General features: G+C 37.5%; 1 protein-coding gene across 5 annotated transcripts in view; it reads left to right on the top strand.

Moving 5' to 3' along the window:
* The window catches only part of SYTL5 (synaptotagmin like 5), a 68,994-nt gene that overhangs the window by 25,202 nt on the left and 27,228 nt on the right, over positions 1-16,564 (top strand). For all 5 annotated transcript variants that reach the window (XM_015884523.3, XM_015884506.3, XM_085549236.1 and 2 more), the window contains 4 exons: positions 5,533-5,748; positions 12,352-12,464; positions 13,622-13,748; positions 14,636-14,761. In XM_015884523.3, coding sequence (XP_015740009.2) covers positions 5,533-5,748; positions 12,352-12,464; positions 13,622-13,748; positions 14,636-14,761 — 582 coding nt within the window. The remainder of the gene's footprint in view (positions 1-5,532; positions 5,749-12,351; positions 12,465-13,621; positions 13,749-14,635; positions 14,762-16,564) is intronic.

Genomic DNA, 16,564 nt, shown 5'->3' with positions numbered 1-16,564 from the left:
AATATGGTTATTTATATGTTCCTCAGAGAAGATTTCCAGAGTGCTTTGGAAGAAGGATCAATGTTGTGAGACGGCACAGTTGGTTAAAAGTCAAAATGTGTTTTTTAAAAAATAAATATATATATATATTTTGCTAGCGTGGCCATTTAAGAATAGAAGATTTTGATGCGTCCATTGCTTCTAAGCAGAAGAATAAAAAAGTGGGTACTACTTAAACTTCAGTCTGAGGCCATTTGTTGGTGCAGGGAACTACTCTGAAAAGGGCAGTAAATCTGATCTAGTGATCATTTCACATAAGACTTACCTACAATGTATTGCCTATTCATATTTCAAACTAATATCATTCAGAACTGCAGTACTGCTTGGAAAGCTGCCATTTGATCTTCACAGCATTGCATAAAGCTTAACGTGTAGCGGAAATACGGTGTAATGAAATCTGATGGTTCACTCTAAAAGTACATCCAAATTGTCTTGGTTGACTTTAATACTGTGTTTAAAATCCCAGGATTTACTTTAGTTATTAGATTTATTAATAAAGAAAGAATCAGACTGAATGTGTGTCTCAGAACCCTCTAGCAAGAGAAGTGGAGACTTAGAGTGTTGAATAGAGTTTGTGTATTCTTTTCAGAGGAAAAAAGGCAAAATCAAAGTTGACTGAAAAACATGTTATTGCAGTTTGAGACCCAGAGAGTTCAGATGATGACTGCAATTCAGTTACTTCAGCAAAGTATCAGTTCTTACAGGTTTAAAGACTTTTCCAGTACGTTGCCGCTGCTTCACGTTGCTTGCTTCTCCCTGCTGTCCTTCCGTCTAATGTTGGTTCTGAGAAACAGGCTTAGCGTGGACAGCTTGCAGCACTCAGTGTTGATGAGGTTGCTAAATGCAATGGATTACAAAGGGAATATTTCCAGCATTTGATGGTTTCTGTACATGTCCTCTGAGGCCAGGCTGCATTGTTCTTCCCTTTGATTTGCCAAAATGCATTTTAGATATGCATTCAGCACCTGCTGAGGCTTCTTTTGAAATTATTTTGGGAATCCATGCAGAGTTACCCACTGGTTTTGGAAGGCTTTGTCTCTTGAGAGAACCAAGTTCAAATGCAATGCCCCTTTTGATCTTCAACCCTTTTAGAAGAGTGAATATAGCCACTGGTCCAAATGGAGTGGACAAAGCTGGTATCTCTCTCCTAGGACAAGACTGGAAAGAACAAAGTATCTTTGTGGAGGAGTGGGTGAATTAATTGTTTAACATTCTTCATCATTCATCAGACGAAGAAGAAAACAGAAAACAAAAAAACAGATGGAGCACTGTTTGTTCCAGGCACTGTGTTCTATTCTGTAACAGGATAAACATTTCAATGTACTTCAGTTTTTGAAGGTGGTGGCCTTAAAATGTGTGCCATGCAGTAGTCATTTATCAAAGGCTTTGGTATTAAGTGCAGGAGTGTAATCAGATCACCAGCTTCCCAAACATCCTAAAAACCTTTTTGCTTCTGCTGTTGTGTCCCAGTCACACGTTTTGTTTTTGTTTTGTTTATGATACTGAAAGTCACTTTGTCAAATCTACTGAGAACCCAAAACAGCTCCACAGGATGTGGTTTGATTAAGGGTAGGATCAGACTCATCAGTGTTTTGGTACAAATGGAAAGAGCACCTCAGAAATGTAATTAATCTGAAATACAGTGCTAGTTATGCTAACTGGAGTTGTGATGTTATACATAATTCTGGCACCTATATCAACCAGTTAGTTTGAAACGCAAGGCATTTCTCAAGTATTGTTGCTAGACCACGCTGTGTCTATGATGGAATACGGTCTGTAAAACACTTTCAATATATACAGCTATAGAAAGCTGGATGGGTAACTGCATCTGAGGAAACTTCATAGGTTTTTCTTTCCGAATACAGCTTGGCAAGGATATCTTTAGTTATGGCTCATGAGTGTACTTCAGAGGAACATGTGTTGTCTTTGGAATTCCATTGGGTGCAATCTGTTACATATTTTATTTGGAGTACCTTCAAAAGAACAAACCCTTCTTTTTAATGCATTTTTAATTCTGGCAAAATGCTTGCTTGCACACTGTACAGAAGAATGTTTATCTGTCTGTTCCACTCTGAATCTCTGTTGGTAATAGTGGTGGGTTTTGTTTGGTTCTTTGTTTTCTTTCCTTTTCTTTGTCTTCAGAAGCTATAATAACTTGAAAGGGTCTTTGTATTCATTGAGGAAGCAACAGTAAGCATAGAAGGATGTCCTAGTAATGAAATTGTTGAGAGTTACATTCACAGTCACTACCTATGCTTGCGTTCTGAAATGCAGGTGGTTGTTCTTGTATTTTTATAGGATGGATAAATATTTCACATACATGTGAGAAATACACAGAAGGCAGCAAGGCCTCTTTCTATGTTCCAGCTTTGATAGTACAACAAAGAAGCACATTTTAATAAATTCTAAGTTCTAGTTACGGTTTTACATCTGTGTGTTTTGCATAACTGGAAATTTTGTTTGAATATAAATTTAAATTTGCAGATTAATTGTGAAAATAGCTTTTTTTCCCCCCCCCTTAAACATTGTATAATGCTTTTGATATCAGTGATAAGATTATTTAGGTAAAAGAATTCAGTGACATAGATCTAAAATAGCTACATAAAAATAGTGAAATTAATCATACTGGGGGAGCAAATGTTTGTTGTTTGTTTTCTTTTATTATATCATTATACCTTCTGAGTTGTCGGGAGAAATTTGCATCTAGACTCTGTCAGTCAGTGTACTCTGAATTGACTACTTCACTGGAATATGTGTTTTTTTCATCTCTCTGCTATTTTTGAAGTTTTGTTCTTTTAAAACTTCTTTTAGGCAAATCTGTATTCCATAGGTTGCTTTAAAGGCAGTGCCTCCTATTTATCTCCATGGAAACTAGAGCAAATACAAAGAGCACAATAACACTATTTAATAGAGCACATCAGCTAATTCTCAGCTACAAAACGCTGTTTTTCAACATCCTAATCACCAAGAGTTTTGCATTTTCACCAACTATTAGCATGAGCCTGCATGGTGCACCACTGAAAATCTGCACCAGCAGAGGTGACCCACTGTCACTACTGCCACTGCTGAAATGCACCTTTGCTTTACATGCACTTCCATGTCAGATGCCGCTGTGTCAGACTGCCCCTCTGATACCACCTGTCATGCAGCAACAAAATGGAACAGAATATTGATGGGAAGGTTCAGCCTATACTGCCATGCCACCAACATCCACCAATGATGTTGAGGGCCAATGTAATAAAACAGGAGGCATTACTTTTGGAGCAGCCCTTGTGCGTTAGATCTGTGATATAACAGTTCATGAAATCAAAACCAAATCAAAACCAAATCAAAAGGGTCCGTGCACAAACTGTCATTCGCCTACTTATTGGTTTGTCTCTATTCCAGCAGCAGCTCTGCTGCCTCCTTCCAGGTCTGTTGTTACACTGGCAACTGGGTCTGACAGTCACGGCACTTTGCATTTGGAGCTGACTCTTCACCTTGGTATTAATAAGCTGTCAAAGAACAAACACATGACACGCTTACTTGCACATTTACACTACTTTCTTACCTTGAGTGTATTCCTAGACAGCCTTGTTTACAAAGCAAAGCTGTGAGTTGCCAGGCTTTTAGAAGAGAGGACACCACAGTGTAATAATTGCTGAACTGAGAAAACAATTAAAGAAAATGCTGATTTCTTACAAGAGGAAGGCTTGATTGGATAATTACCTTCACTGTTCCCACAGTGTTTAGGTTGCCAAAAGTTGTACAAGCCTTGTGTGAACTCTTGTCGGGGTAAGTTAGCATTTCTCTCTCTTTGTTTTATTAAAATGATATCTCTTGAGCAGTCAGAACAGATCCACAGAATCAATTTAAGGTATAATCTCCAATATGGTATGGGAGAATCTGTTAGCATGAATACACTGGGTGATAACTACAGGCAAACAATAGATCAAATATTTAAATTTGAGTGACAGTAGATGTTGTTTACCTGATGATTGTATATTTGGACTTGTAAGCACAAAATGGCTGCAAACTAGTATATAGTAGCACTTGGCATACATTTTTTGCAACGCTGGCTGTAAGTAGTATTTTAAAGAAGGAGGATTTATGTTAAAGTACACTGTTGACCACTATGTGGATGGGAAGAAAGGAAGTTGGTTGTCTGGTGAAACAGAGTTGCAACAAAGGTCCTCTCCAGTGCATGTACAGTATTTTGTCAGACAGGAGAGAGATATTAATATGAATTCACAGTTAGAGGAATGACAAAATATTCCATTATCCTTGGCCGTAACAGTTTTCTTCTTAATAGCTGTCTTCTGTCAAATGCTATCATAATAGATGACTTAGAAATCTCGGTGTACAACAGGATTCTTTCTCCAGCAGCTTATTAATTTGACTTCTGGTGACTCCGTCTTCTCTTTAATATTACTAGGAAATTCATAAGGACAACTTCTTATTTCATGTTTGAGATTAAAATTGTCTAACTGCATGATTCATTAGATTCCTTTAAAATTAAGGAGAGCTCAAATGTTATAACGGCAGAATTGGATGTTTACAATACAGCTGGTTCCTGTACTGGGGGATAAAGGATGCTGATAAATCAGTTCATGCGCATGGTGCGCTTGTTATTCATTTTCCATGGTATAAGTGGTACTACTAGGCTGTGATTGTTTAGAGGTTGTTACAATGGTCTATTTTTTTCTTCAGGTGACTCACCTACTCCCTCCTAACCTTTTGTTTTTTAATGTCTTAAGATATAAATATGTTTGTTACCATCAGATAAGTTCCTTTTTTGCTGTTGTAGTAGTAGTTACACACTTCATACGGTTCTTTTCTCCTTAAGGACTTAACTCATGCACCCGTGAAATTGCAGTTTTTAAATTAGCTCTTTAAATGCAAATATTTTTATCCTGCAGAGTCAATGGTGGAACTGATAATATTAAAGTTATGTTATTTAATCCAACATTCTCCTTTAAGGAGAAAAAGAAAGTGGTGTTACGCTATGATGTACCTGTTAACATGTTAGTTGCTTTACTTTCCTAACATTTAAGAGTTTTTGAATAGCCACTGCAGAACTGCATTAGTATTCGTGGCAAACTCTACCCTGTCGCAGTCTCAAATGCTCACTAGTTACAAGAAAGCTTTTTCTTAACCTAACCTGGAGGCAGAAAAATCTCAGTTTTGAGTTGCATTCAACCTCGGCTCAGCATGACTTGAATTATTGATAACCTACAGGCAAAGATAGTTTGACAGTGGTCCATAACTGTTCAGCTGGCTACAGTCACGTTCACTAATCTACTGCATATTTTCCTCTTGACTGCTCATCCGAGAGGTCAGGGGATGGATTTATTCTTCTTTGTCATATGTGTCAGAAATACAATTGATATATGAAGTACATTTTTCATTACCTTATTTGTATGTATGGACATATTGCTTAATCTCCAAAAATTTTACCCAAGTAACACTCAGAAATCAGTTGTAAATTAAAAGTTTTTATTTTCTTCTTTCTAGGAGGTTGAAAAATGAGCTTCTGGAAGTGAAAAGGAAAGGTGGAAGCCGACACTGCCAACAGGACAACAGCAGGGTCTGCGTTCGCTGTCAGAAAGGCCTGGGCTTTATCTTTGACAGAGGAGACCTGTGCCAGACTTGCAAACTTCGAGTCTGCAATAAGTGTCGTGCAGTGGGAACTGATGGCCAGTGGAAGTGCTCAGTGTGTGCCAAGATTGCGTAAGTTCTGCAGCTTTCATAAATACATGCAGAGATTACCTCTCCGTAGGTAATACATGCTGGTGTCACTGTTATATCTCCTCTCAGCACAAGAGCATATGCATAGCAGTATGCAGTGAAGAAACTTTTTCTGGTGTTTTTATGTGCTGCGCTGTTTTCCAGTGTTATATGTTCAAAGTCACTTACTTAATATATACTTGGAGGATTATTTCCCTCAACTGATTTAGTAACAAGGAATTTTGTGGCTAGTCTTAGCAAGATAACCTTGAAGGAAAGGTACATTATGCAATAGAACTTGTTCAGATACCTTCTTGATTTTACACCTCAACTCCCACATCCATAAGGAAATCACATATCTAAGGAAAATACATGATAATAGGGTAAGAAATGGTAATTTCTTAGGAGGAGTTTTTGGTTATTTCATAGGGGCAGTTTGGGCTTGTTCTTTTTGTGTTGTTGGTGCTTTGTTGGTTGGTGTTTTTTTTCATTTTTGTTCAGTTTTTACAGATCAGGAAGATAAAGTTTTTTTCTAATTTGTATCAAAAAGTGAGCCTGAAATGCTAGTTATGTCAGACTTTGTCTACGTAGACAGTGAAGGATCAGTGAAGCTGGGAAGAGAGTTTAAGGTTCATGTCTCCAAACTTCAGTTTTAGAAAGCTAACACCTAAATTTTTAGGCAGATGCTGTAAGATCTGCATTGGTGCAGATGCATCCAGAGGACATTGTTTCACCTCTTCTAAGATGAGTCATGCTCAAGCACTTGATTTTATGAAATGTTAAACTGTTAAGAGGCACGGCTGATCTCCTTGTAGCTTGCTACAGCCAATTTCTGGGGTGATCTGTATTCTGAGCCCTTCAGACTTCGTCATTATGAGGTCTAGGTGAGATGACAGAGAGGAGAATAGCAAACACAATTCTGCTTTTTAAAAATAAATGAAGGAGGAACGCAGAATTTGTTGGCCCTGTCAGATTACCTTTATTTTCTCTACAGATACTGAAACAGATGATCACAGTACCGTTTGATAGCTAAGGAGAGCTGACAGGATGATGAGTAAGAGCTGGTTCAAGAACAAATGATGTCATAAACTGTTTAATTTCTTCCTTTGATAGGGTGACAAATCTCATGGATGGAAGAGGATGAGTAGATGTCTTGTAACTTGACTTCAGTGAACCTTTTGATAGCTCCTATCAGACTGTTCCCGTGAGTTTATGAAGAAGAGAGACAGTGCTCTGGAACAAGTTCTGTCAGTGTAATTGCAGACGTGCCTGGAGAACTACAAAGCTCTCTTGTCAGAGTAGTTGCTGGCATTTCATTGTCAAAATAAACAGTGGTTTAGAGCAGAATATTCCTTGGGTTTTTACTGTTCAGTGTTTTAGTTTGGGACGTAAATGATGGAGCAGATGAGCTTGCCAATTGTACTTGCTGGTGACAAGTAACTGAGAGGTGCTGCAGACATGTTAAAGGACAGGCCTGGGGCTCAAAGTCATGCTTACAATATAGAGAAACAGTTTGAAAAAAAAGTAAATGGTAGCTCCCTACAGTCATGCAGATATCGCTTTGTCAAAAACACAGCTGCAGAATCACAGAATGAGGAAAAAACCTTAAGTAGTTCCTTAGGGAAGGATTGGGGTATTGCGCTGAATGAAAAACTGAACATGAGTTGCATGAATCAACACTTTTTTCTGCTGTGGACAAGTCTAGCATCGCTCAGGATGTGCAAGCAGAAATTTAACCAACAAAATACATGATACAGTCCTTTTTTGTACAGTGTGTTCTGCCTCATTTTGTGTGGTATGTTACATGTTGGACATCTGGGGAAGGCTGAGCGGGAAATAATGATCACTAGTCTGGGACGTGGTGTGTTCAGGGTAATGGAGGGAGTCAGAAACATTTGGCCTAGGCGAGAGAGAAGGTGAAATAACTGAGTTTTGAATCTACAAAAGGCGTTTGTGTTGTGGATGCATTCAGGTTGTTCTACATACTGACTCTGAGTAAGAAAAGTAATGTGATTCTTGAATTGCAATGAAAAGATTTTAGGGTAGGTGGTATGAAAAAAGGCTATTCATATAATTGGAATAGGCTGCAGAATCTTGTTTTAAAAACAGGTTACATAAACCTGCCTCAGGAATGATGACATTGGTAGTTGGTTCTGTTTTGTGGCTGAAAGGTGAATGAGGCTGCATCTCAAAATGTATGTGGTTATGTTGCATTCTGCATGCTAGGCAGTGGTCCTAGCAATCATCTCGAATATGAACTCTAGCTGAAGCTTGCATCTGAGTTACTGCAGAGCATGGCTGTTTCAAGTGTTGACAACCGTAACATTTTGCATCTTTACTTAATTCATATCTATCTTAGTCCTTTGTTTTTATACATTTGTAAGACTATAATGGCAGTTAATGATCGGTAAAACCTTTGTTATGCTGCTAACAAAACACATTATGTTCTGCATGGATAATATAGAAGTGTTGCAGATGGGTGTTTCAGTTAAATCCAATCACTATGCATAATTCTACTTTAAATTCTATTATTTTTGCTTTCCTCTGTTTTACTTAAATGAGAAAAGCAGGGGAAATTGGGATTATTAGGCATTCTGAATTACATTTAGGAAGTTAATAGAAAGAGAGGCTTTGACAAGATTGAAAGGCAGAAGGCAAGGACAAGAAAATGAGAAACCAGTGCTAAGAGAGGCAGTTATGCTGCATGAATAGGAAGCAAAAGATAGGAGGAGAAAAAAACTATTTGTTACACAGCACTGATCTGCATACAGAGTTTGAGCCCATTAAACAGAGTTGTTTTACCATGCTAATGACTTTGCAAAACCTACTAGGAATTTTTCCATTCTCTTTACCCTTATTTTCCTTTAGCAACCTTCACAAATGAAGTTTAAGACAACACCGGTATAGACTCTAGAAACTACTGTAACAGCTGTATGCTGTACACACTGTGAGACTCTTAAAAAACAGGGGAGGATTCTTGGCCTTCATGAACTCTCTTTGGTTTTGATGCTGTATTATTGGTTGCTCTGCAGGAATAGTCCACAATAATGTTTATTAACTACTGCTTACTGTGATGGTAGTGGCAGTAAACTGCACAATATACTATATAATAGTAACTGTGCTTGTTTGAGGGAACACATTCAAAACTAAGTGTTTCTTGGAAAGCCTGGGTTCATGTGGGAGTAAGCAAGTCTGACTTAATCTCTTCTATGACTCCAAATAATCTTTAGTACTTTATAATGCTATTTCACTAATGTCAGATGGTGATGGAGAAGCTCAATACAAATCATTAAATACATTCTAAACCACTTTCAGAGAGAGATTTAGTGAAACTGATGAAAGAAATTTGGATGTAAAAAGTGAGGGATGTTTGTTAGGATCTTTAAGAAAAACAGACTCAAATTTATTATTTAAATTGCCTGGCAGTTTCTAGTTACAGAGGAAAGATACTCCATTTGTATGCCCATAAGGAGAAAGTAACTTGTTTTTTTCTATCATCAGATTTATTTATCAGCTAGAACAAAAAATTGCAAGATTAATTATTCAGAGGTCAAAAAGAGCTAGAGCCAAGTCTTCTCCCTGATTCTGTGGTTGTCACTGAGGGTAGAGAATAAGATAGTCTTTATTAATGAGATGAGATGTTGTAGCATTTAATGAGAGAAAATGAGCCTTTTGTGTAGCAGTGCAATTGGTGAAAGAGGAAATTTTCTGCTCCATTCCTTGCATACAAGGAATGGCTGTGGACATCAGCACCTATCAAACACAGGCACTAGAAGATAAAAAGGTGACAAAACCATGACACCATCAAGGTCACATTTTTTCCTGTATCATCTTAAAGCGTGATTCATTTTTGTTTTAAATTTAACATTTAATCTAAAATCATTTTCTTCAAGCAGTCTTCTGGTTTTTCATCTTAATGCTGTGTTTTTCATCATGATTGTATCCAGATGTATATGAAAAGTGCCTTTATTTTTGAATTCTCCAGCAAGATAAAATGCCTAGGTGGCTCAAGTTGTTACAATAGAATTATGCAGTAATGAGAAACCTATCTTCATCTTGAAATAATTATGCTGTCTCAAAGTGTCATGAAAATTCAGTATCGTAGTGAGTTATTCACATTAGGAGCCTAAGAATAGATACTTAAAGTGCTTTAGAATAAAAGTGTTCATCAGATTTCCTTCTACCCCAGCTTCCAGGCAAGTTTGACTTCTTTTAATAGAACCACAAATTTCTATTTAAGAGTCTCACAGCATATCAGAAATACTCTGGAATTAATTTATGTTGTAGAAAAAGGAAAAGTTGGGAATTTCCATCTTAAACAGAATGTTGATAATTGGCCGCTTAACACTGAAGTGTCTTCCAAAAATGAGAGTGGAAAGTAATAAGCAAAGTTGTTGGTAGGGACAGGCTATGGGTTCTGTTGTTTGAAAGCTGAGCAATGTGTTAATGAAGTTAATGTGTTTATAGGGAGATCAGAGAGGAAGAAGCATGACACCATGAGGTGTACTCCTGCTCACACAAATATGTGATTATATGGCTCACTAATTAAAGTACGTGAGGAGTTTACCAAGTACCTACAGTATTTTGTACTAAACATGGCTACTTGGACGTGATTTTCTTTAACATTTTCCTAGATGTTTTGAGAATAGGAAAGTACAATCAAGTAAAAATTGCTACCGTTAAAATTTATAACTCTGGGTTCCTTCTTTCTAAAGCTACTGGTTTTAACATCTGTCATACAACCAAAAAGATCAGGCTAAATATATATATATTCTTTTGTAAACGTGTTTTTTTTTAAGTTTGTATGCTGTGTGCTAAGTGATGAAGGAAAGAAAATACATGCACGTACCATGTATTTCAAAATCCATTTTAAAAACAACTGAAAACAGATCTGGGAGCACTGATTTGAGGTAATGCCATGTATCTGCTCTTGATTCTCTTCCCACTGGAACAATTATCTAGATGGAAATGGCTAATTTAGATTCAGTATCAAAATAGAAGAAAGATGTGCTATCTTAGTAGGAAAGGCAGTCTGACTTTGTCATAACTATACATGCATGAAAATAATGTCATTGTCAGGTGGTTGGGTTTTGCTCTTCAGTTTTGATTTCAGAATGTCAAGTGCGATTATGAAATTGAAACCTCAAGTCAGAAACTTTGTCAGTCATATAATCTGAAATAATTTCCGTTCATGTAGAACAAAAACTATTTTCGTAGATATTCCTGCAATCCGTGAATGGTGAAGATGATGTGAACACTAGCCTTCCTATGAATTGATCAGCATACAGGAAAAATACATTTGCATGTGTCCCATCCCATACTAGTATGCTAAAAAGTCAAAAGTACAGAGCTTTCTATTCCCCTCCTCCCCCCCCCCCATTTCATTAAAATGTGATGTTTTTATAGAATCTGTTAGGTATGGATGTTTTTGCAAAACAGGGACTGCTAGGAGAGGATGGGAAGCCAAGGCAGAAGTGATATTGGTTATGTTAAGGACAGAGGTCCAATGTAAAAGTTGAGGCCTCTCTCCTTGCTCCAAGTGACTTGGCTGACTACAGATGGTTTCCAGAAGGTGGATGTTGGGCACCTGCAGTGGCAATGAAGCCTGTATCCAAAGGGAAAATGACACTTGGGGAGTTTTGTGGTCAAACCTAGGAGTAACCAAGGGAAAAATGAGTGAACCAAGTAGATCATTTAATGCATCATTCATATTGTACTAGAGTATGCTGGTATAGTTGAGGGTGTGACAGTTTTATGGTGTGATACGAAGCACTAAGCTTGCAGTAAACCTTGACATAAAAATAACTGCACAGGGAAGTGCATGCTGTAAATGAATTGTGAAAATACATGTTTGAAAAAAAAAAAACACTGTTTTTCATACCATATGGGTTCTAATATAATATCTCCAGTGTTCATATCTAAAAAAAAAAGTAATCTAACATTTGTGAGTGGAAATGCAGAGACTTCATTTTGCACCTTGCATAGTGACTAAATGTGAATACAAAATACCTGATGTTGACTTCGGAAATATGCAATGAGTAAGGTAGGTAGGTAACCTTCTACTGCCTCATTTGTGGTGCATGTGTTGGATTTGGATTATTTATTTTAAGATATTGATCAGTGCTCTAAATCCATCTGTAGAAATTTTCATGTCAGGAAGGCTAAATGATTTCTTTTCTGGACGTAAAGTAAGTAGGAACATGCCTGGAGCCAAATCATTTTTTGAGTGGTTGTATGTGTTTATTTATTCATCCATTTAGAATATTTGTAATTGGTAGCTTTTTGCCGTCAGCCATACGTGGTGGGGCTACAGAAGTGGGGATGCTTCAATATAATGAAACTTGTTCAACGAAATGCTGACAATTAGCATCAAAAACATACCAAAGGAAAACAAGAATGACCGTGCAAGTTTTCTTTTTCTGAATATAGGCAGAAGGATTTGAAATCTTTCCAGTTACCTCCAGAAAAACCAGCATTATCCAGAACAATAGCAAAGGCAAAAGCTCTGTCTGAACTCTGAACCTGAGACATTTGGTTAATTCATAACATCCCTGACATGTGGAAGAACTGCATTTATTGGCTTTTTGTCTTTTTCTCCCCATACAGACAACTAAGGATAGTGACCGGAGAATGGTTCTTTGAAGAGAGAGCAAAGCGCTTCAAACAGTCAAATCTTGGAACTGATGTTGTCAGACAGTCCATCCTGCGCAAGTCCCCAGGTAGGGACCTCAATGGAGGGATTTGCTGCATGTGCTTAATACGTTCAAACTGTGTTCTCAGGGTGTTTTACCTGTGTTGTATTTCACTCTTCACTGTAGAAGATGCAAGCATAATCATTAACCAGCCATTTCTCATCTGTGTCTCTCTTATTTGTGATGGTAATATGTAAAATGCATGATATTTCCATTTTGAAATGTCACGTGAGACTGGAGGGGTACCTTTGGTCTAGATACCTGCCTCCAATAAGTTGCGTCTGTGTACTTATGTAAAGAAAACATTCTGCTGTCCTGATTGAGCAAAGCAAGCAAAGGTGTTTGTGAGCTGCTGTGGTACCTTGCTGGTACCACTGGATTAAGAAATAGGAGTTCAGCCTGAATCCTTATGCTTCACTCTTCTCATGACTATGTCACTGTGATCACAGAATTTAGTAATTAGGTAGCCTGTTTTCAGAGGTGGCATTTACTTCTTTCAGTAAGAGTGTGGTACTTACTGCCAGGTTGTAGGGGAAGGACTGGTTTACTGCCATTGCAAGAATTTCTGGTGCAGATATACTGCTTAGCAAAATGGTAATCTTTCCACTACCAGTATACTTCAGAAACTGTCAGACTGATGTGTCTAATGGTTTTGGTGGGTTGTTTTTTTTTTGTTTTTTTTTTTTCTCCTGTATTTTGGAATTTTGTGTCTTTTTTTTTTTTTTTTTTTTTTTTTTTTTTTTTACTGTATATTTATATTTGATAGACATATCTGAAAAAATGAGCCATTTTTTGCACCATCTGCTCCCAAATGAGCATGCATTTTAATTAAGAGCACATTATTTCATGCAACACAGAAAATGCTTTACACTGCAAAATTATGTTTCAAGTCCTTTGATTATTTACTGTAGTACCAGTGATAAATTCAGAAGTGTAGTTCAACAGCGAAGCTGACAGGAAGAGACATTCTGAACTACTTGAAGTTTATTTTTCCTTTATTAAACAGCAAAACTGAAGAACTCTCCCAGCTGTTTTCATCTGATATTTTATCATGTGGTTTCATTTAATACTGAAAAATCGAAAACCTATTTTTGCAGATTGTTTAATATTTGCTGCCTTTACGTGTTTCAGTATTGATTTTTTTTTGTTTGTTTGTTCTGTTTTTTCTTTCCCCTCCACTGAAGATACAATTTCCAGTAAGGATGAAGAAAGAACATTCAAAGATCAACACCCAGAGAATGAAGAAAAAGGAATATCAACCTCCTCCATAAGTGGACATAAATCAATCTTTGGCGGACCTCGAAAGATAGGGTAATGCCTTTGCTTTGGAAAGTGATAAATCACATAACAGCTGCATGCAGTCAAATGGATTGTCTTTTGAAACTCTCCAACAGTCCACATCAGCCCCAAATTTTCCAGAGTCAGAAAGAGTCTTCAATTGAAAGCTGCTTCCTGTAATTACACTGCTGTCTCCAAGGAAATGCAACTGTAATTACCTTTCAGCTATAAAAATAATAGGGAAAAAAAAAAAGCAATTTAACTGCTGGATTATTTCTATATGTATTTGAAATATCAGAGGGTCTCTAAAAGCAGACTTGCTGAGAGAGCAAATTCAAGAAAGGCCTGTTTTCTGTGTATACTCATTGCTTCCATTTACAGGTCATCTTTTCCTTTATCTTCTAGCTGTCCAAATTTAGTCTTAACAGCCAAGCAATGCTCCTTTGTTTTGTTTTTTTTTTGTTTTTGTGTGACAGTGAATAAAGAGATATGGTGGTGGTCATTTTACAGCCGATGAAGTGTATAACCACAGCTAGGCCATGGCCTTAGAGGGGCACTCACTTGTTCTCAGGGGACACATACTTGATAAAAAATTCTTTGCTGTATGTATACTGTAAAATGATGAGAATTTTCACAAAGGGCTCTATTAGTTCAAAGCAAATAGTTGACATTTTACTCTGTGGTTCTGTGGTATTTTGAAGTCTGTGTCTTTAAATATGATGCTGCATTTGTTCATAGGAATCACACCGATATCCAGATTTGGGACTTTGTTGACAGTTATATCCCAAGTTGTCCTTAGCTCAGACGTGAAATGAATAGAATGTGCACTCTGTGGTATTTCAGCCAGTTTGCTGTTTCTGGGAAAGATATTGCAACTTTTACAGTATTTATTTTACTTTTTTATTTCCTGTTTTCATCAGGAAGATCATTAGGGCAGCTACCAAAGGAGAAATCACAGATGCAAAAGATGAAGGTAGAAGGAGCATAGGCTCTGAAGCTGAAAGCCAAAGCCTGCGGAGTAGCAAGTCAACACTTTGTTCTGAGAGGTGAGCAGCAGAAATCTGTTGCAGTTTGCACTGAAATTGAACTAAGGGTGTGTCCACAGTCCACAGAATTGGATTGTCTTTGATTGCCCTGAGTGAGCACAGACTGACAAGGAGGGCTTATGTTTAATAACTAACTAAATAAAAATTTCTCTGTCCATCCCTCTTTTCTCCCTTACATTTTGGTGGTGACTGCTGTCAGTGCATTGGTTTTTCCTTTCTGGCTTTTGATTCAGTAAGCTGTGTCCATGTTGAAGAACTGAGGCCCTGTTTTCTAACATTTTGCTTTTGTAATGATATCTTAATTGATTATCATTTTTAACTTTATTCTTTCAAAGGCTCTGTTTTGTCCTTCTCTTTCCATTATTATGTTCCAGTTATTTCTAGCAGAGTTCCATTTCTAATTCTTGCCATCTTTATTATATTGCCTATGCTGATAGCATTATGTAATTCCACATGCAACATTCCTATTGTCTCACCTCCAAAATAAAGGAAACAAATAGCTTTTTTCTTGTTCACTTGGGTAGTCTGTACTGAATACCCATATATTTTATGCACATTGGAAATTTGATTATTTGGATTTCTCTAGAGGAATGAAAATTCCTGCCTTGTACAGACATTCAGGAATGTTTGTCTTAGTTCATCCATTGTTACTTTATACAGTTGAGTAGTGCTTATTATAAATGACAACAAACCTTCCCAAGCTACCCTCCATCGCTGTTTCAAGTTAAGGGAATATGTTATAGATGTTTCTCCATATTTTTTATTTCTGTAGTTGCCCCATCTTTTATCAGCATTGTCAAAACTGAAGGTATTTCACCTACCAGCAGGGAGATTGAGAAAGAATAAAAATTCTTTTGAGCATTTTGATTTAAGAGAAGCTGTACTGAGATGGGAATGGGAAGACCTGGGCTGTGAATTCATCTCTTGGGCTAGTTTACTTCTACTACTGCAGAAATGTTGACTGTTATTGCAGCTGAACAAACCGGGTTTGCAGCATCAGGACACTCCTTAGGTGAACAGTGTAGGAATTTCAGATTCATCTGCACAAACACTACTCCATCTTACCAAGGTCTGGTCTACCATGTAGAAATGCATAGTATAATCACCTTATAACAACTTCTTTCATGGTTGTCTACATAATATTTGTATAAAATAAGTTGGGCCTCTCTCTAAAAATTAGCCCTGAGGTCTGAAATTAGCACAGAGGTCTGGACACAGCCTTCCAGTATTTAAAAGGGGATTATAAACAGGAGGGGAATCAACTCTTTACAAGGGTAGATAATGATAGGCCAAGGGAGAATGGTTTTAAGCTCAAGCAGGGAGGGTTTAGATTAGATTTCAGGGGGACGTTCTTCACAGAGAGAGTGGTGAGGTGCTGGAACAGGCTGCCCAGGGAGGTAGTGGATGCCCTGTCCCTGGAGGTGTTGAAGGCCAGGTTGGATGGGGCTTTGAGCAGCCTAGCCTAGTATTAAATGTGCACATTGGCAGTCCTGCATACGGCAGAGGGGTTAGAATGTGATGATCCTTGGGGTTGCTTCCAACCCAAGCTATTCTATGATCTGGTGTGCAAGGGCTTGTTCTGGCTGATGACTACAGAATCTCTCATGACACATTTTGAATTCTTTGTTATCCCAGTCCTGTGTGACTTTGAACACTTCTGTTGATATACATTAGTTTACAGAGTGAGGAAAAAATCTGTAACAAGAGCTTTCATAACACAAAGCAATCTATCAAAAGTGGTGTGACATAGAACAAAAATCAAATTTTATTCTTTATTGATATTACTCAGTGCAGTTTGGCAAC

The sequence above is a fragment of the Coturnix japonica genome, chromosome 1 (assembly GCF_054131305.1).
Source record: "Coturnix japonica strain WE chromosome 1, WE-NBRP24, whole genome shotgun sequence".
Lineage (NCBI taxonomy): Eukaryota > Metazoa > Chordata > Aves > Galliformes > Phasianidae > Coturnix > Coturnix japonica.
This window is presented reverse-complemented; position numbering and strand designations above follow the sequence as displayed.